This window comes from Prosopis cineraria, unplaced genomic scaffold (genome assembly GCF_029017545.1).
Source record: "Prosopis cineraria cultivar Desert tree isolate PC_DT_omini unplaced genomic scaffold, ASM2901754v1 PC6, whole genome shotgun sequence".
Lineage (NCBI taxonomy): Eukaryota > Viridiplantae > Streptophyta > Magnoliopsida > Fabales > Fabaceae > Prosopis > Prosopis cineraria.
In genome coordinates, this window is record NW_026555337.1 from 36,184,230 (window position 1) to 36,206,332 (window position 22,103).

Sequence of the window (22,103 nt, forward strand, 5' to 3'; positions counted from 1 at the left end):
TGAAATTTGGCAAATATTGATATGAACACTATTGCAGTCTGCTTGTGGTGAACAACTCAATGATAATAACAGTGGATACCAAATGGCACACTGTAAGAGCTGTAATGGAACTTTTACTTGTAAGCCACTTCAGAGAAGCTATTATTGAAGAAATTTAATTTTCATTAATTGTTGCCAGTACATATTAGCTGACCGTGTGACCAAGTAAAATACTGTGGTCCCCAGTCTTGTCGGATATTTAACCAAAACAACTTGAACCTAACTTATATGTATCTTTCTACGATACATTAGTTATGTGTATCGAATGCATTATCTCAGTTTGTGTTCGTTTTTCTTGTTTACGAGATTGTGTGTGGGCTTGATTTTAATTGATCTAAGGTGATAAAGTAATGTTGTAATAATGTGTAATGTCTAGATGCCTTTTTTTTTGGTGTAACAATGTATGATTTGGAATAAAGCACAAGATATAAATTTAGAAATAAATTATAAATTAATATGCTTTTCTTTCTTTAATTTATTTTTAAAAGGTAAAATGTCATCCCCCCGCCAAAATTTAGAAATAAATATGCTTTGTCTTCCTTTAATAATGATTCTTCCGTGACAATTTTATTCATTTTACGCCTTTCTTTGCTAAACTGACAAAATGGCAATTAATGTTATCCTGTGAACCATCCTCCATGTACGCTTGGTTAAAAAGGGAGGGGAAAAAAAAAAAAACACCAAACCAAACCAGACCAAACTAGTCAACAAGCTGATCTGGTTGATGAGCTGATCAGCAGAGATTCATTCACCTGGCTGGTTAATGGGTTGACTCAAGTTACCTTTATATTTTTTTTTTAATTTTCTTTTTTCCCTTTCTTCTTCTAAATATTGAATCCTAAATCAAATCTAAATTCCTTATTTAAGATTTTAAATGTTGTTATATTTTATTATTTCTAGAAACTTATATTTAAAATTTGTATAAGACATGTATAAGTTTTTATGGATAAATTTTTTATTTATTTGAAAAGTAAGAAATTTTTTGTTTGACCCTTATTGTTTTCCATAGTTAATTAATATGAATATTTTTGTTTATTTAAATTGAAATATATGATGTTAATTATGTATTAATTCCTAATTAAACCACTGGCCCTTAAACTGTTGCCTCAAAAGGTTCAATGATTGATCTAGTGATAGAAATTATATTTGATTTGATTTAGGGTTTATTAAGATTTGATTTAGCGGTTTAATATTTTTTGTTTAGTATCATATATTTATTTTATCTTCAAATTCGGGATTCACATTCCAGTGGTTATTTGCAATGGGAAGTAACGAATGAGCCACTCACCTGTATAAATCTCTCCGGAAGTTTCGGTCATTTATGTATTTCTCGGTCGTAATAGGACCGTAGGGCCCACATTTACAATGGTAAGTAACGATTGCCACACGCTCTTAGGAGTGCCAATCATCAATCCGCCTATATAAATATATCTACTGTAGTTGGGGTCTAGCCACAATAAAAAATTGATTCTACGAGTGACTGAGAGGAACATAGTTATAGAAGCATAACTCTGAGAATGAGCGTGGTTTCAATGTTGCATATGAATGAAGGCATAGGAGAAGCAAGTTATGCTAATAATTCTTTATTACAGGTATATACCTATCTTCAAATCCTCTTGAGGCTTTCAACTGTTTGCATGTCTCCATGAATGTACAAGATGTTGGGAAAACTATAAACTCATACCTTTATATAGAATTCCCAGAGAAATGTAGCGGAACACTTGAGGTTACCTCTCGCCTTTGTAAAGTGCCTCTCATCTTATTTGATTAGCATATGCAGGCCTCGTGACTATAGCGAGGAAACCTTTCTAAAGTGTCATGACTATGTTTCTTCAATTAACCGTACATTAATTTTGTCTATAAGCCTTCAATTATAACCCACTCTGGCTGTTTATTTATTATTTAATTTAGATTGAGAAAATGCCCAAACTTAGATACAAACAGTAGATTCAGGTGATACTCATGATATTTTATTATCCTTAATGATATCTCATGATTTAGTGATATCTTAAATTGGGATGTTAGATTTAAATCAATCGCTATAATATAGTATAATATGAAAAAGCAAGTCTGTACGTACAGTATTCACAACAGATCAGGATTCAAGACTGCAACAAGTATATATGGCATGCTTTAAAATAATGGATGTGGTGGCATCATTTGGCACCAAAATGGGGAATGGTTTAGAGGTTATAGCTGCAAGCTCTCAATTGTTCCTTATTGAAGCTGTCAACCTCATTGCACTGAACCTGTCAACCTCATTGCTAGAGAACATTAGTTGTCTCATCCTTTCAATGATATCATTGAAGAGGCTTATTTACTTTATCACAAAGGTATTGGTCTCTACATTTGTATCATTTCTGTTGTGACATAATTATCTATGTTGACTTTTTAGCTAGGTACTCTCATAGCTTAGAAGGAAATTCTTACATCTTTGATCATCCCCCCTTCCAATGGAGGAGGTGAATGATGAAAGAGATAGTTAGTCGTTTATTGTTTGTGTACACACACACACACACACACATTCATATTCACACCTACATAATTGATGTGCAGCAAAAGGCGATTACTTTAACAAAACCTATAAGAGAGGAAGCAATAACTTGCTTCTACAAAGAAAGACTCCCCCGAACCCTATCAATTGCTGACCTTGGCTGTTCTTTTGGAGCAAACACTTTGTTTGTGATTGGGGAACTGATTGAAATTGTGGAGAAGATACGTAGAGACCTAAACCATGAATCTCCAGAATACACCATCTTCTTGAATGACCTTCCAAGCAACGATTTTAATAACATCTTCAAGTCTCTTGAACGCTTCAAGCAAAAGCTGAGTAGCCGAGTGATAGGTGGGATTGGTCAATGTTACATCACTGGGGTTCCAGGTTCTTTCTATGGCAGAATTCTTCCTACTAATTCAGTGGATTTTGTTCATTCCTCTTCTAGTCTTCATTGGATATCTCAGGTGTGCATACTTAATCACTTTCTCTTTGCAAGATTATTCAGTATATTTTGCTGCCTGTTAACATTATTGAGATTTTATTTGTTGTCAATATTTGGAAATTAATTAAAATGTGGTAATTCATTAGTTATCCGGTGCGGGTGGGATTATCAATTCCTGTGTAGTTGAGATAATTTTATGCCCCTTTTGATACAATTAAAGTATCGACTGATGATGGAACAAAATTTTACTCGTTTGGACTGGAAAATATAAATCTAAAACTTTAAATTTGAATTGTTTAAAGAAAATTTAGAAAATTCAAATCTCATCGTAGCAGTAAGCATTGCGATGCTCATCACATGACCTTATTCTCCTTCTTTCTCTTCCTGCCCATCTCAACCACTTGACACCTCCTTAATAAGGGGAATCAGTTTCAATGCTCATTGTGGGTGCTCATCAAAGGTGATAAGATTTGAACTGTCTATATTTAAAGGTTTTATATATATTTTTATTTCATATTTATTATAGGATTAATTAGCAAATAGGACCCTGAACTATTGCTCAAAAATCACCCTGGATCCTGAACTCTTAAAATATGCAAAATAAATCTTAAACTTTTGAATTTATAGCAAAATAAATCCTAACTATTAACTTTTTAACACCATTACTGTCTATGCAGATATTGTTTAGGGTTTATTTTCCTACAAATATAACCCTAACTATTACAGCACCCATGTGGACAATAACAATATTAAAAAAGTTAACGATCAATGTTTATTTTACAATAAATTTAAAACTTCAGGATTATTTTTTATATTTTAAGAGTTCAAGATCTAGGAATATTTTTGAGCAAGAGTTCAAAATCATATTTGCTCATTTACCCTTTATTAAAATAAAAAATTATAAAAAATTTTAATAAATCTATTCATCACTAATCTGGATAATACAGATTTAATATGTATAGTCTAATTTAATATTAAAAGTTTCTGTAATTTTTATTTTAATATATATAATAAAAATATAAAATAAAAAGTTTAAATTTAGACCGTCTATATTGAAATATGGATGGTCTAGATCTCATCACTCTAATGAGCCCCATGATGCTAATCAGGTGATAAGCATTGAAACCAAACCTTCCTCAACTCTTGTTTCAATTTTTTATTTTGATTTCAGGGTTTTTGCTGTTTGTGATTTCTGATTTCTATTTTTAATTTCTGCTTGCTGTTTCTATATTTGATTAGCTAGCGTTCTCATTGCAGCCAATTCTTGCGTTTCGATTCCATCACGATTCAATTTTGATGTATGCGCGCGTGGGCCCCCTTGGGGGGGTGGGGCCAGGTGGGCGTGTTGTGATGTATTTATATCTGGTCTCTGTAATTTCTGCTACTTATGGGTTTCATGTTTTGAATTGCTCCATCGTTTATGGTTCCAACTGCTTCATCGTTTTTGAAATAATTATAATGGGCACATAATTCAAAATAAAAACAATTTTCTAACCATCAGGTTTTCGTAAAAATGAAATTATTGACTAAAAACTATAGATCTCAAACTATAAATTTAAACTGTTTAAAATAAGTCTAGACATTCCAAATTTCATTTAGTGATGAACTGCTCGTCGCGTAACCTTCTCCTTCCTCCTCTTCCCACTCCTCTCAGCCACTTGTCGCCTCCTCAACTCTTGTTTCAATTTTTAATTTTGATTTCAAGGATTTACGATTGTGATTTCTGATTTCTATTTTCTATTTCTACTTATGATTTCCATCTGATTAACTAATTAAGGTTCTCATGGTAACCAATTTGTCTTTTGATTTCATCGGGATTTTATTGCGTTTGTGTCTTCTTTTTAAGATTTCATTTTTGATGTGTTGGGGGCGACTTTCTATGGCCTTTGTAATTTCTACTACTTCTTGGTTTCATGGTGTTGCATTTCTTAATCATTTATTGTTCCAATTGCTTCTGGTGGTGGTTGTTTGTGACATAGAGGATCTACAGATCACACTTGGGAAAATTCTGATGCAACACTCAATGACTGAATAATGCTTTCCATTAATTGAAACAATCGGTTAATACAAATATTTATATAGAGATTACAATAATAAGCGACAAGACAATATTCATGAATTTATCTTTATATTAATACATATTATTTTAAAATTGTAATTCACTTGAAATAAATATTCATAAATTTCACCCCCTCTAAACAAATTAACTTTTTGTGTTCTCATTCGTCTAGGTTCCTGAGGGTGTAGAGAACAATAAGGGCAATATTTACAATGCAAGCACAAGCCCTCTAGATGTCCAAAAGGCATACTGCGATCAATTTCAAAGAGATTTTTCATTGTTTCTCAAATGTCGTGCTCAAGAACTTGTCGAAGGGGGTCGTATGGTTCTTACATTAGTAGGAAGAAGCTGTAGTGACCCATCAAGCCATGAATCTAACTACAGTTGGGAACTTTTAGCTATGGCACTCAAAGACATGGTTTCAGAGGTACGTATGTATTCTTTTTTTTTTTTAACTAATTTTACAATATATTTTGGGTTAAAGGACAATTTAGCCTCTAAATTAATGGTTCAGGAGTGTCTAAAATTCTAAACTCATTTTTGTGTAATGCTTCTCTTTAACTTCTGAAAATGGCACTACAAAAAAAACGACTTTTGGCAGCGACTTTTAATTCAAAAGTCACCGTTAAAAGGTTTTTAGCAATGATTTTTTACTGTCAAAGAGTTGCCACCAAAAGTTTGGTTGCTGATAGTTTTTGGCAGCAACAAACATAGTTGCCGCCAAAAGTATTTCACTACTAAAAGTTTACCGCTAAAGGTATACTTTTGGTGGCAACAATGTTTGTCATCACCAAAAATATTAGCGACTAGACTTTTAGTAGTAACCTTTTGGTAGTGAAAAGTTGTTGTTAAAAACATTTAACGGTGACTTTTGGCCAAAATTCATTTTTTTTACAAAAATAAAAAATAAAAGAGCTATCCCATGTCATGTTAGCGCCTCGTCATACCACATCAACTGATATGTTGTGTCACATCACTTGCCACATGTGCACCTCCTTACCTCATACCACAGCATGTCCTATGTCACCACGCCATGTGTGCGTTACATCATGCCTCGTCACTTGATAACTTATGCCACATTGCCACCATGGGATACCTCATATATTCATTGTAAAATATATCCAAGTCAGGATTTGGGCCCATGACTCTACCTCTCAAGCCTTAAATCCTCCTTTTTTGTCAGTTGAAGTGAAATATATTTGCAGTTATCATATACTAAATTAAATATATATTATTTAACTACATACATATATATCAAATAATATATTATTAGAAATATATACATATATATTATTTTTTATTTTCATTTATTAATATGATAAAATAATTTACGTGAATGTGTGTGTGTGTGTGTTATATTTGTTAATAAAATTATTTTTTCTGTAGCAAATATTATTATTATTAGGAAAATCAACTTAAAATGAAATAATTTTTAAATATTAAATAATTTTGTTATAAACATTGTAACCAATTTTTAAATTTTATTTTTATTTTAAATGAAAATAATTAAGTATATAATTTATTTATAAGTATGTATTATATTATTTTACGCTAAATACATATCTTTTACTTTTTTCCATATTTTTCTCAAAAATTAATAAATAAATGATTAAAATTTTATCTTCTTCCAAGTTAAATGCTTCCCCTTCTTTTATTAAAAATAAATTTTATCTATAATTTTTCAATTATCTTAAAAAATATTTTAATAAAAAAATTTATTTTAATCATATAAATTTTGTTAATAGTCATTTTGTACAATTATTCTTTATTATCTTTGAGATAGAAAATGGGTGGACATGTGATAAACTAAAAGTAGATGCTAAACAAAATAAATCTAAATTAAAAATTTAAGTGAATATTTCATAATAAAAATAGAAAAAAAATCTTGTCTTGACTTGATTTAGATTAATTTGGATTTTCATTAAAGTCTCTTTGATAGAATCGATCTCAACATAATAGAAAATACTTTCTAATAACTTTACAATTAAAATAGATAAATTTTAATAAATTTATACATAATTTCATCCACAATTCAAATATTAACATAAATTAAACAATCAAGTTTACAATTCTCACCCAATAATACTCGCAACAAATTTAACATTAAGAAATTCAACAAATTGAGTAATTTGAAGAACAAGAATCAGATGAGAAAGCACTACCATAGAATACCTCATCCTTGATGCTTATTTTTGTTAACACTTGATAATTTTTAACAGTCAAGTAACAGTGCGACATATATTATAGCTAACTTTACTTGACGGTTAAAAACTGTCAATTATTCTCCACCTATTTTATTTGTTTCTTATTTTAAATAATTGTCAAATATAGAGTGTTTTATTTAAATAATCCTGTGGTAGTGAAAAGTAAAGCTCAACAGATTAAGTAGACACCATGTATATACCAAATCGAGCATCAAGTGCACAATATGTCAAGTGATCTGCAATGCTATTTGCATTTTACAACATCTATACAACTTGAACTTCCATTACTATTTATGTATATGTATGTAAGTAAGTAAAAACCTATGTATAACTTAGCTTGATTATAATTTAAAGAATATTTTTTGAAATAATTCATACAAAATTATAAAAAAAATTCATTTATAATTTATATATAACTTAGCTTAATTATATAAACTAGCCTAATAAGATCATTATTAAGAAAATAAACCTTAAGAAATTTTTTTAAATGTAATTATTAAAATAAGATCATTATTAAAATATTAGCTTAATAAGATCATTATTTTTAAAAGTAATTATTATTAATCTTATATATAATTTATTTCTCATTCTATATATAAATACTTTTACTAGCAAAGATTTTTGCCACTATAAGTAATTATGTAAATTAATTTTTATAAAAATATTTTTTATGTTTTATGAAAATACTTTTGGCGTAACATTATATAAATTATTTTTAATTTTTTCATTAATTTTTATGAAAATACTTTTGACGGTGACAAACTATCACCACTAAAGATAATGACATAAATTATTTTTAAGTTTTTAATTATTTTTTATAAAAAAACTTTTGGTAACAACAAACTGTCACAGCTAAAAATAATTACATAAATTATTTTTATTTTTAATTATTTTTATGAAAATACTTTTGGTGGTGATGAACTGTCATCACTAAAAATAATTGCATAAATTATTTTTACTTTTTTAATTATTTTTTGTGAAAATACTTTTGGCAGTGATAAACTATTGCCACTAAAAATACTTTTTAGCAATGGCAATTAAGAGTCACCTTTAAAAGGAGCCTTTGGCAGCAATTTTTAAAAGTCACTACTAAAAATCTATTTTTGGTGGCAACATTGTCAACTTTTAGTGGTGATTTTTTTGTTTCTATTAAAAGTCACCACTAAAAGTTGTTGTTATTATTATTATTATTTTGTAGTGCAGTGCTATCTTATCTTTATTGTTAACAAAAGTTTAGTTTAAACATAAGTTGACAAGAAATTATAGAAAATGACAAAGAAAATGACAAAAAATTACTAAATAAATTACATATAATGACCAAAAAATTGCAAAAATGTATCAAGAAAAATTGTTTGATCCTCTTTTGTAAGTTTTGAGATTCTTTCTTGTCATTTTCTTTTCAATTAACATTTAAAGTTAACTTTTGTTAATAAAGGCGACATTGCATCATTTTTAAAATTTGAAGGGGAACATTATACTAAAAATAAATTTAGAATGCTAAACACTTTTGAGCATATAGTTTAAGAGTTAAATTGTCACATAACCCTATTTTTAAACATAACTTTTTTTCAAAATATATGCCCAAAAAAAGAAAAGGAAATCATGGTATATAGAAGAATTTATTTTGGTGATTGGTGTAGGGAATCATAAAGGAAGATCAGATAGATTCTTTCAACTTTCCTCTCTACTATCCCTGCCCATCTGAATTGGAGCTAGAGATTGAAAAAGAAGGCTCATTCACTTTGAATTGCTTGGAGGCATTTGAAGTCAATTGGAAGGCTGCATGTGGCGAAGAACTCAATGATAATAACAGTGGATTCAAAGTTGCACAGCTTATAAGAGCTGCAATGGAACCTCTACTAATATGCCACTTTGGAGAAGCTATAATGGATGATCTTTTTTATCGTTACCAATACATATTAGCTGATCGTATGGCGAAGGAAAAAACTGTGTTTGTCTTTCTCACTATGTCTTTGACCAAAACAACTTGAATAAGCCAGCATATATGGTTCTATAATATATTGGTAATGTGTATCAAATAAAATATGGGTCTTTATTTTTCATTTTCGGTTTGTGTTTGTTTAATTTTAAGTGGTCTAGTTAAAGTACTGTTCACAAGTCATTGGTTGGAACTATGATTAAAATATATAGCTGCAATATTAAAGTAATGTATTTTAAATTTTATATGCTAAATTATGTGAGATAGTATTATTGCCTGTTTTAAAGCATGTGGGAATAAAGTACCAAGGTAATGGGAAAATGTTAAGCACATTATTCTCATGGTTTTTGTGGTAAAGAGAGCCCCATCTTTTTGAATAGTTCTATGTTTTAAAGCTATAGCTACCTCTAATATAATGTAACATTAATTACACCTACATGTCTACTCTGCCAAAAAACTAGTTCGAGAGGTATAGGACAAGTTAGAATCCAATCAAGCTTAAATCTATGTTTAAGGAACTTATTTTCAATAGGTAATTTCTCTTCAATTACTTTGGCTGCTGCAGGTAGAAAAGTTGAGTTTAGATTTAGTTCTCTTGAGCTTAAAGTGTTTCTTAATGGAGAATTGACTTTTTGGAAGCATTTTAAATTTAAGCATTGATGATTGGAAGTATTTGGGTAAGAGATTTAAAGAATAAGAATCTTGATAGAATGGTTTGCAAATTAATGCACATATCAGTGTTTGTTAAGATGTGTAAAAGAGAAACTTGGTTGGAATGGGGAAATCAAGTATGTTTATTGTATTAAGGACTGAAATTTGGAGTTAGGTTATTCAATCTTTGGGTTGAAAATTAGGAAGGTGCAAATATTGATTGAATATATATATAATTGATAAAAGGGTTGAGGTGTAATTTTGTCTTTAAATTATTCTTAGAGGAGTAATGTTGCCCTTATCATTAAAACGTCCATTATTGTAGCTAGTGCGACTCACTTTTCATAAGTTAAGGTACAATTTTGCTCCTAAACTATTCTTAGAGGAGCAATGTTACCCTCATAACTTAAAAGTCATAAAATTAAATGAAAATAAAAATATAATAATATTAAATAAAATAATATTGAATGTAAAAATGAAAATAAGATTATAATAATATTAAATAAAAATAATATTAAATGTATATATAAAATAAATATAAGAAAAAATTATAAATTGTAATTTTATAACTTGTTAAATATAAGTGAATCTTAATTAAATTAGATATGCATAGACTCAAAAGTATCTGCATTTGCATTTATAACTATCGATATCTTTATAAAAAAAATAATCTCAAATCTTATTTTATACATGTGAATTGTTTAAAAATAAAGTTGGCTTTTAGTAGGATCTAGTTTTTAAAAATTTCAACCTTTTTAATATTATATTTAAAACCATTTAGTTTTTCTAAAAATCACTCTGGTTCTCACTTCAGCTTTAATTTTTGACTTAATAACAGCTTAACTCTTGTCAATCTATCTCAATCATAAAAATATTTTTTTGGTCCAAATCAAGTCATTGACAACAACTTCGGTCGATATTTAAAGGTGCAAATGCAAATATTTTTGACTCTACTCATATCTAATTTAACCAAGATCCACTTATATTTAACAAGTTATAAAATTATAATTTATAATATTATTAATTTATGACATTTTATTAGCATACTATAAATTTTTTTTATATTTATTTATATATACATTTAATATTATTTTTATTTAATATTATTATAATTTTATTTTTATATATACATTTAATATTATTTTATTTAATTGTTATAATAATATTTTTTTATTTATTTTTATGATTTTTTAAATTGTGAGGGCAACATTGCTCATGCAAAAATAATTTAAGGGCAAAATTACAACATAACTCATGAAAAGTGGATCCCACTATAGTAATGAATGCTTTAACGACGGAGACAACATTGTTCCGATTTGATTAGCTTAGGAGCAACATTGCTATAATAAATAATTTAAGGGCAATATTGTTTTTCCAAGAATAGTTTAGGAGCAAAATTGCACATTAACTCTTGATAAAATTCAACATTTCTTTCTTCATTGGAAAAATTTAATATTGAGTTGCTTTCTTTTAAATAGTTATGGACTTGGACTATGAATGTGTCAATTGAGTTGTGAGTTGTTGAACGGTTTCCTTTAATAATTTAAGGAGTCTAGGGATGTTTCAATACTTGTAAGTGTAAGATAAAAGAAATTGTGCTTGCTTTGAATAAAGTGTACTTGTGAAGAATTATTGAAGAGCTTTGATGGAAAATCACTTATTGATTACCAAGGGAAGAAGGTATGAACGAGTGAGACAAGGGTATCATTGCAGGTTAGATGAAGAAACAAGAAGATAACTTCTAAATATGGCTAGTGGGTTAAAGACAAATAAGGATTGAGAAAACTTTATTAAGTTCTAAATAAGACATTGGGTGGATGAATTTATGTTGGAGATATATGAAGTAGACTTATCGTTAAATAAAGTTGTTTGCCCTCCTTGTCAAGGCAATAGAATAGCTAAAGGGCTTTCGGGAGGTGTTTAGAAAGAACAAATCATCTTTATCAAAAAAGAAAGAACAAATCATTATCTTGAAAGCTTATCATGTAAGTATATGACATCCTTAAAGAAATATTAATAGATTTCTTATTTTCAAATTATTATTAAATATATTCACATAATTATGTTACTGTAATTTAATCCCCATATTGATTATTATGAATAGGAATACTTTCATTATTCTAAGTCTTAAAAAGAAAAGATAGAATTACTCTTTCATTGAGTACTTTTAATTATTTAACATATTGATAATGATTGATTTTTTCTTGAAGTGGATTAATAATTTTAATTCATGCTTGGGGAAATTATTATTGATAAGTTTATTTATGCAAGAACATGTTGAAAAGAGATGGTACGTTGATTTTATAGACCCATGCATGGTTGATTTAAATTGTGAGACTGAATCAAAACACTAGTTGTTGACGATAGTTCTATTAGCCCTTGACGCACCATAATTAAAATCTAGTTAGCTTATTATTCATGAGAATCACACTCATACTTGTTATTCATAAGCGTTGTACTCACAATTGTTGTTCATAGGTCTTGTACCTATGCTTGTTTCGTGGCTTCTAGCTATACTTGTTAGTTATTTATCCTTTAGACTATATGTCCATACTTGTTAGTTATTTAGCCTCAAGGAGTTTGTGTCAATGCTTGTTAATCATTTTGATTAAATCCTACTGACGAATGAGTTTTGAAATTTATTTTCTTAAATTTGATACTGTTAAGAAAATTGAAAATTTTTACCATGTATGGCTTTTATACTAGGCTACATAATTTTCAAGTGTTTAAGCATATGTTGAAGCCTAAAAGTAGTGGAACTCGAATTCTTAATCATTTTTTATTATTTTAAGGTTTAAAGTTCAATTTTATTCTTGTATTTATTTTTTAGGAATGTTGGGCATACTATATTTTTAAGTAGGGCAATTTTTCTGTATTCATGTATTACAACTTCAGATTTCATGGTTTTGAATTGCTTCATCGTTTAGGGTTCCAACTGCTTCCGGCGGTGGGGGTTGTTTTGTTTATTATTACCATGGTGTGGCTCTGCAGGTAGATGTTTTTGGCGGAGAGAATAATTTTTTTAAGGACATTTGTTTATTTTCATGTTATAAACACATATATCAATGAAAGATTATAACAAATGTTCATGGACATACCATTAATATTTTTAAACCTCACTTCTACTCTATTTTCCACTCCCAATTCCTTCAAAATCTCTTGCAAGATATGAGGAATATTAGGGTAGTTTTATAATTAATTAAATTATTGCAACAGTGAAAACAACAAACCGACATAGAAAGTGACTTTCCACATTAGTTTTTCAATTGATGTGGTGACGGAATTTTTGACTTCTCTCTAAGCTGACATGAAAAGTGTAAAATAACTGGCATAAAAAGTACTTCCTATAATAATGTAACAAATAACAATATTGTTTATCATGAAATTAAAGTTTAATTTCTTATTATTTGTATGGTATTAATAATAAAAAAAATCCAATGATAAATTCTAACAAACAGAAATTTTTTTATCAGAAATTAATATATTTATTATATATGTAATTAATTTATATAAAAACAATGTCATACCATAATAGTAATCTCCACCAATATTTTTCAATTCGTTAAATTCTTTTCATGGTTCAAGCTTTGCAGTATATTTTTAATCTATGTTATTTTATGTATCCCTCGTGTAATTTAGACATTCAAATGCTAAAAGAATCATGTAGAAGTTGAACATGTGTTTTTATTTCCACCCTTTGTATTTGTAGACGCACTGCACTAATAAATCATTTTTTATTAATTTACTTGGTGGAATAAATTTGCAATAATTTAATTACTAAATTTGTTAAACATTATACGTTATAATTTATATCATGTGTCATAAATAATTTTTAACAACCAGAAAATATCTTTATGCCATTATTTTGTATGATATATTTAAAATATCACATTTGAAATCTATACATTTAAAATCCTTTGTTTGGGTAGGTTAAAAAGTTTCAAATGAAGAAGAGAGATAAATTGAGATTCCAAACAAAAATAAAAAATAAGAAATAATGAGTTTATTTTTATTTTTAATCAACAAAAGATGAAAAAAGATATGAGCGTTATAGAGTTATTAATAGTAAAAACATGAAAAGAATAAGATGTTTGAAGTGATTAGAATTTCAAATTATTATGGTGCAAATGGAATTTGAAATTACAAAATAATTATAATTTGAAATGGATTTGAATTTAAACCAAATCTAAATTCATAAATATAATTTTTATATATCCAAATGAAGAATTTGGTTTAAGTCTAAATTTTACTTAATCCAAACACACTATAAAGGTATTTGAACTAAGTTGGAAGGCTGCATGTGGCGATTGAAGAACTCTGATAATAACAGTGGATACAAAGTTGCAGGGTATTGTTGTTTCTATAATACATTGGCAATGTGTATAGAATACATTATCTATATCTGTCTTCATTTTTCATTATGAGATTGTTTATGTTCGATGTGAATTGGCCTGGTCAAAGCAAAGCACTAATCATGATTCATGATTTATTAGTTGAATTATTACACACTAATAATATATAGTCTCTATAATGGTTATTTTTGTCAATATATAATGATTTTTAACCGTTATATATTCTGACATCATATAATTTAGAGGAAACTATATAATGGTTTTTAACCACTATATAGTTGGCATCTATATATCGATTATTTACAAATAATCATTATATAGTTTGTTTTAATTATCAGTCCTATGACTTTTCAATCAACTATATAACGGTTTTATCAAAATAATTGTTATATAGTTGCCTAATATATAATGGTTATTTCACATAAACCATCATATTGTTAGGCCTAGTTTTGATCATTTTTTATAGGTTGCCTAACCAACTATATAGTGGAATCATTATATATATATATATATATATTTGGACCATATAGCAGTTACATAACTGCTATATATTTAGTATTTTTTTTTTGTTTAGAAAATAAGGGGTTGCATTTTTATGTGCATGCAATAACAAAATAAACTTTATTTTAGTAATAGAATTCTAAGAAAAAACCAAATTTTGTGTGCATTGATCAATATTTTCAAAATCCAACTATATTTCATATAATAACTTCTAAAATATATTTGCAAGAACTTCAAAATTGTTAAAAAAATGCTTATACAGTAAAGTAATTAAAAGGAAAAATATTCCAAGCAAAACCTATTGTAAGTTAAGTTGGCCAAAGTTAGCCTGAAACCAAAATTGGCCATGGTAAGTATGTTTTGTCTAAGTATAAAGAACATATAGAGAACCAAAATTGAGTAAGCTAATGAGTAATGATCATCCATCATCTTTGTGTTTGGTTTATCTATTGCTTGAATTGTAGTATATTCCTCTACAAATGAATCCTTGTGGTATTGTCAAGCCAAACATAACAAAAATCAAACTTAAGTATGTGATGTGAGTAGTATTATGTAAATTATTAAAATTACTATAGTAGATATAGAAGACATAATTGGTCAGACATAATTCCATCATTCAGCACATTATCAACTATTTTTTCCATGCATCTCATAATGCTATAACCACAATCCATAAACTATATGTTAGTTATTTGATGTAAGACTTCCCATATTAATTGCAATCTACTAACACTTTAATAATGTAGCAACTATAGTTGGTTTTAACATTATTTTAAGGCGTAATAGAGGTTCTTCTATGAGAATCGTGTGCTTCTCTAATCTCTCTAATATGTGAGACTTACGGGAGTTACTTATTGTATGTTCCACTTCCACATTTTAGAGTATTTTCTTATATAAATGCTTCGATAAAATGATTCTATGAGGTTTTTTTTTTTTTTTTTTAGCAAAGGTGAGAGATGATAGAACGAATAATAGAATCAACTAATAATTTATGAGATCAGCAACTAAATAATTCCAACAACTTTCAAACTTGTAATTCCATAAATTCATTTCAACAACTCAGCAAAATAATATCCAACATTAACCAAGTCATACATCTCAATTCCTTTGTTCTTTTTTTTCTTTTTTTTTTTTTTGAAATTTCATGACAGCAATAGTAGAGTAGGAATACCATCAACCAGCCAGAGGAGAGAAATTAATCATTCGGTTCTGCTTAAAAATATTGAAGAGGAAAGAAAAGAAAACCAGCAATTCACCTCAAACAAAACTCAGTGGCAACAACTAGGAATCAGCACATGCTCTTCGTTGAAGAAAGAAAGGAGAAGGGCTTCGGTCTTCCGCACGAACAAGAAGAAGACCAAGATTTCAGCTAGCAAACAGAAGAATCGAACCACCACACACACACACACACACAGACGGGACCTTCGACAGCTGAGGAGGAAGAGGAGAGGAAGCTGAACACGCACTTACCTCTTCCACCCACACAACAGCGAAGAACAGAGCAGAGATTTAGCTACAGCGCCAGACAGAAACGGACGAACATCAGAAACGAACCAGTGAAGCTGGAGGCACGTCGACGGTGAGGAGAAGAACAAGTCGGAGGAGGAAGGGTTCGACAGTGACGAGAAGGGAGTAGTCTAAGGTCGGTGGAGAAGAGATATGAGAATGCTCAGCTTTTGCTTTCACCCGAAGCTGTGTAATCTGATCAATAAGTTTGGGAAAATTACAATGAAAGGCACAGCGAGACCCAGGAAAATTACAAAAGAACCTAAATCCTCCAATAAATTAAAATAAAATAAACCAAACTTGTTAAGAAAAATTTATTTAAATAAAATATTTCTTGAAAAAAAAATTGTTCAATTAAAATCTATGGATCATAATAACATTGTTTAGCATGAAATTAAAGTTTGATTTCTTATTAATTGTATGGTATTAGTAATAAAAAAATCAAATGATACATTTTACCAAATAGAAATTTTTTTAGGAAAAAATAATAAATTTTTTTAAAATCTATAAATGATAATTTAATTTCTTAAAATATCATAATTCTTTTGAAGTTCTTAATAATTTTTCTATCATTAATAATTTATATAAATTATTAAATTATTTTTATTAAAAATAAATAATTCATAAATTTTATTTAAATATTTAAAATTTCTCTTTTTATATTTATAATGATACAATAGCCAATGGAAGGGCTTGAAAGTGGGCTGGGTAGAAAATTTCATTGGGCCTTGTGCAAGAGCCATCCAAAAAAAAGGAAAAATTACAGTTAGGTTTTGTATAAGGAAATTAATTACTGTAAAGTCCATTGATAACTGAATTAAACTGCATCAAGGGAATTAATTACTGTAAGGTCTATTGATTACTGAACTAGGTTAGTTCAGTTATCAATGGACCTTATAGTAATTAATTCTCTTATGTGGAATTTTAATATAATTATCCCAAAAAAGAAGAAGCTTTAACTCAACACCGTGAAAGGACAAAAAATGCTTTGTCCGACGTGGGCTGCAAGCTCTGTCCCCCACCCAAAAAAAAAATAAAAATCATTCTTTCATTCTTTTCCAAACACCTTTTTGTCGTGTTATTTTTTTTTTTTCCTCGATTGAAAATGGCTGGCACATCTATTTTAATAGTGTTTCTCTATGAAGGATAAGTTCGGGTGTGATAGTATATTTATTGTAGATGATTTTATGATGATGTAGTGTAGGAATTAATTTTGGAGGGAGACTATAGCAAAATAAACCCTAAAAATAGTGATTTACGAAATAGTAAACCCTGCTTTTAAAAAGATAAACTATGGCACCTCTACAAATAAACTAAAAAGTAAAAAATGTTTTCTACAAAATAATTTAAAAACCAATTTTATTAAGAAAATCACTATTTTTAGAAGTTTATTTTATTTACATAATCTTGTAAATAATCTAAGATTGGGTATATCTTATTTCCTGTCTTTCTTTACTTCTTTTTATTAGAATGATTAATTATCTTTTACAAATTTTCTTTTAATATAAGATATAATATTCTATCAAAAATAAAAAATAAAATAGTGAAACATCACTTCCATCAATCAAAAGGCCGAGCCATTTTACCACTTTCATGACCACTAGACTAAAATCCTGTGCAATCAAATCAAATCACAAGATCAATTATAATAAATAATATATCAAATAGTTATGTTAAAGTAGGTAAAAAAAAAAACTATACAACAGGTGAAATAAAAGGTCATGAAATTAAAGATTACAGAGATTTTAATTATTTTCAATGACAATGAACCATATATATTATTTAAATTTTTAATAATTTCAAACGTTAATTGATGAAAAAGTGGTGGAATGATTGGATAGTATATTTTAAGTGTCTAGACTCAAATCCCATGCATTGCACATATAATGACCAATTAAGATGAAATTATCATTTTCAATTAAAATTTTGAGAATGAATAATTTGTCATTATACATATGAAAGTAATTATATAAAGTTTCTAAAAAATACTTCATTTGTCCTAAATTATAAGACACTTTTTTAGGAGATTTGTCATCCTAAAATATAAGACACTTTGAGAAGATTAAAGTTTCATTAAATAAGCTTATTTTAATATTATCCTTTCGCTCTCCGTATTTAATATTAATTAAGTGTATATTTAAGGTCATTAAATGAAGGTATTTTTGAAAGTTTAAATTTTTATTTTGAAAAAATAAGGTTGTCAAGTGTATTTAATGAGATTTATTGGTATGTGAGATTTTATTTAAAAGTATTTTATAATTTGAGATAAAAAGGATATAACAGTTCAAATAAGTCATGCATATTTGCAATTAACTCTAACATATGAGAGTTAATCCTATATGCTACATGATTTACAATCCTGAACATTGATGAATCAGAAAATAAATCACAGGAACAGTTTCAGAGTCATCCCCCTTCCCTAGAATGGAAAGAAACTGAAGAAGCAAGAGGGTGAGAGTAAAATGAGCAAATGGGGTGAGTGAAAAGTACGTTAGAAATATTTTGATGCAAGGGAGGGAATGGAAGAGTGAAAATGATGATAAAGGCAAAGCAAGTAAATGGAGCTAGAAATACACATACCCGCAAAAATGCGAGCGAGAGGCCTGGAGAACCCTTGAAGTTTGTAGAACTACAAGCGTGAACGGCCAAGACATAGCTCTGCGACATGTCAATATTGAGAATGGGAGCGCTTAAAAGCTAATGGAGAAAAATGCATTAGTTAATCCTCCAATGATAGTCACTAGTTATACCATTCGAATTTGAAAATTTGTGGAAATGCACATATGAAATTGCAATTGGTGAAGAGCAAACGGAACAACTTGAGAAGTGTATAATTGGAAGGGATAAAAAAATCCATCAATGCTCTCATGAAATCAAAGAATGCACGGGGAGGAAAAAATAGGAAAATTGAAGAATCACAGGGAAATGTAGCATACAAGAGTGATAAATTGAGAAGGTGAGAAGACGAATACAATTAATACTCTGTGAATTTGAATTCAAAATTTGAAAATAGGAGACTGCCCTTTTAAGACGGTAATTGATCTTTATAATATAAGTGCAAAGAACCAGTTAGAGTGTAGAATTTACATTTGATCAAAGTCCATTGACTAATTAAATTGAAGAATTTTTTGACCAATCAGGATCAGTCTACAAGAGCTGCAAAGATATATTGATTGATGGTACTTAAATGCTAGAGGAAAGGAGTTATAAGGCATTTCACGCTAGAGGCAAGGTTGTAGGAGTAACGACTAAATGAAGACCTAGGCAAGGTATCTCACTTCTCTCTCTCCCTTCGCCTCATACATTTTTCAAATTTCAAATCTTTTTTTTTGTTTCCCATCATATCTATTTTTCACATGTTCTTTCCCTTCGAGAAAAAGACAAGGCATGGCTAAAAGCAGAGTAAGGCCAATGATGCAAAGATTCAAAACACAAAGATAGAGAAGAGGCCATGTAATAGCCTAGAAAATTTAAACTTGATTAATTAAGCTTAATAAAGCTAATTAAGTTTATTGATGTGGTGTATGGCTAGAGGGGTCTAACTTGTGCAATTGATTATGGTTTCAATCTTAAATGTGGGTTTGAAGTGAAGTCGAGCCATTTGGACATCAAAAGCAGAGGAAAAAGGAAAGAAGGGATCTCTGTACCACATGCTGTGGCGTGAGGATTATCCACGGTAGGATACAGAAGCAAGATCATGAGGAAGAGCCCCTTTGTGCCATATGCCACAGCGAAAGGCTGCGCTAACCATGATGCATGGCTAAATTTCTATACAAGTCATTTCATGTATGTATGAAAACCAAAAGAGGAGAGTAGAAGAAAGCGAGAGGCATGACATTGGCTCTTCTAGGGCAAGATATTGGATCCCATTGGAGATATTGTGGAGCTCATTAACACCTAAGGTAAGTGCATAGTGCTTTCCTCTTCCATTCTCATTTTTGTGAGGAGTTAAGTTAGGGTTTGAGTTGGGAGAGTAGTCTACAGTCTATATGAGTTATGGGTCTGAACCCATTGATTAAAATGAATATAATGAGAGTGGTTTAGGGTATTTAAACCCTACATTCATAATTTTAAGAGTTATTAGTTGATGGAAGCCATTAATACATGAAAATTAGCATTTATGAGGTAGTTGGGAGTGTTTATTAATCATTATTGGTGGCTTAATAACTTATTTATGATAATATAGGTCATTGGAACCTAATAAGCCTATTGGGTATGATGGGTAATGAGTTTATAACTTTGATGGAAATGAGTATGTGAGGCTAGGATGTTGAAAATTACCAAAATGAAGGAAATAATGATATCATTGTGATAAGTTGTATGTGGTTTAATTCTGGCACCATTCAAGCTAAATTGGATGCATTAGGAATTAGTATTGTGAGGGGTCAACCTTTGACTTCTCAAAGATTTGAGGTAATAGGAAAAAATCTAGTCTAAATAGTTATATGTTAATTAATTATTTTTATTAAATGAGTTTGTTTAGAACTTATTAAATGTTTTAGGAAATCTTGATGCAAATCTTAGCAATGTAATGATGATGATGAATATGATGTTATGCTGAGCTACTTGAAATATTAAAATGCAAGTTCATTCTATTACTCAGATATTGATTTGTTAATATGATATTATAAAAATGTGACTTATGTTATATATATAAGGAGCATGTTGGAGAGAAAATGGTATGAATATGTTGTAAGATTGTGAATTATTAGTTAAATTGCATCTTATGTGTATTATGTGCATAACATGATTATTAACGAGAGTTTACTTAGGGAGAGGAGTAGATTGATAAATCTACGTGATACTATCGTTGGAATTGAAAGCTTGCTCTAGCATCGACCATTGAAATCAGGAGACAGCCATTATCCTATAGTTTATTTGGGACTTTCCAATTGTTCTTTGAGGAACTCAAACCTCAAGTCTCTACTAATTCATGATGAGGCTAAATTAGGTGTACAACACCTCGTGGTTGTTAATATTAAGGAAAATAACAGTACACAAGTGAGTTAGTTAACCTTGGCCTAGTAGCTTCTCACAAGTATAAGGTTGGGTTAGTCCAAATTATGAATGTAGCCACTTAATAGCCTCCGGTTTCATGTCAAAGGTATCAAAAGGGAATGTGGTTGGCATTGAACATGCATTTAGTCCCAGCCATATGGTTATTATTATTATGGTCCCGCATGTTTTAGGGGCCCATGGTTATTATTTTTATAACCCTAAGATGTGCATAATTGATATATGTGATGAAATGTGTGTATGCCTAGTCACCTGGTTGGTATTATTGTCACCAAGGCTATATTTGCCATAAGTGTGTGATATATGTATCTTATTGCCATTTGCATATGTTTTTAATTGATATGCAATTATATAGATTATGTGAACTTTAGTTACTAAGTAGTTGTACTCACCCATCATTCTTCAATATTTCAAAGCCTAGCTCATTAGATCCAGATCGTGGGAAAATGCATTGAGGCTTACGATTGTGGTGAAATCCTACTAGTAGGCCTCTTATACTTGTTTTTATGTGTATTAATGTTGTTAACTTGTCAACTAGGACTCATATCATTATTTTGGTCTACTTGCATTATCATTGAAAAATTCATGTGTATTTTGTGCCTTAAGTTGGCAAGTTATGGTCGTAAGCCTTGTATAATGCCAAAATACTTGTGCAAGTAGGGAAAAGTATATTTTTGAATGCAATGGATGATTATTAAAGATTTGTGTAAAATTTTCCTCACCTGATGTTTTTGTGAATTTTAAGGGTTGAGTGGTGAAATCATGATATGTGTATATTTAAATGAGTGTGGTGTGTTGCAAGAGTCCTAAATAGTCCATTAAGTATGGTCTAATAGTTTGTGTAGGCTTTTGACACATATATGTCAGTTTGGATACTCTAGTTGTGTATATTTGTAA

At 29.2% G+C, this 22,103-nt stretch overlaps 1 protein-coding gene across 1 annotated transcript; it reads left to right on the forward strand.

Annotated features, from left to right (window-relative positions):
- Positions 1 to 1,556: 1,556 nt before the first annotated feature.
- LOC129312576 (S-adenosyl-L-methionine:benzoic acid/salicylic acid carboxyl methyltransferase 2-like) lies at positions 1,557 to 9,232 on the forward strand. Its single transcript, XM_054955235.1, has 4 exons — positions 1,557 to 1,631; positions 2,596 to 3,000; positions 5,210 to 5,464; positions 8,882 to 9,232. The coding sequence occupies exons 1-4, from the start codon at positions 1,557 to 1,559 to the stop codon at positions 9,230 to 9,232; spliced, it is 1,086 nt and encodes a 361-aa protein (XP_054811210.1).
- The last annotated feature ends 12,871 nt before the right edge of the window (positions 9,233 to 22,103 follow it).

Excerpts from the sequence above, each read along its gene's own strand:
- LOC129312576 (XM_054955235.1), top strand. The coding sequence starts at position 1,557 with ATGAGCGTGGTTTCAATGTTGCATATGAATGAAGGCATAGGAGAAGCA. Across the intron at positions 3,001-5,209 it reads GTCTTCATTGGATATCTCAG|GTTCCTGAGGGTGTAGAGAA; the intron begins GTGTGCATACTT and ends TCATTCGTCTAG. Across the intron at positions 5,465-8,881 it reads TCAAAGACATGGTTTCAGAG|GGAATCATAAAGGAAGATCA; the intron begins GTACGTATGTAT and ends TGATTGGTGTAG.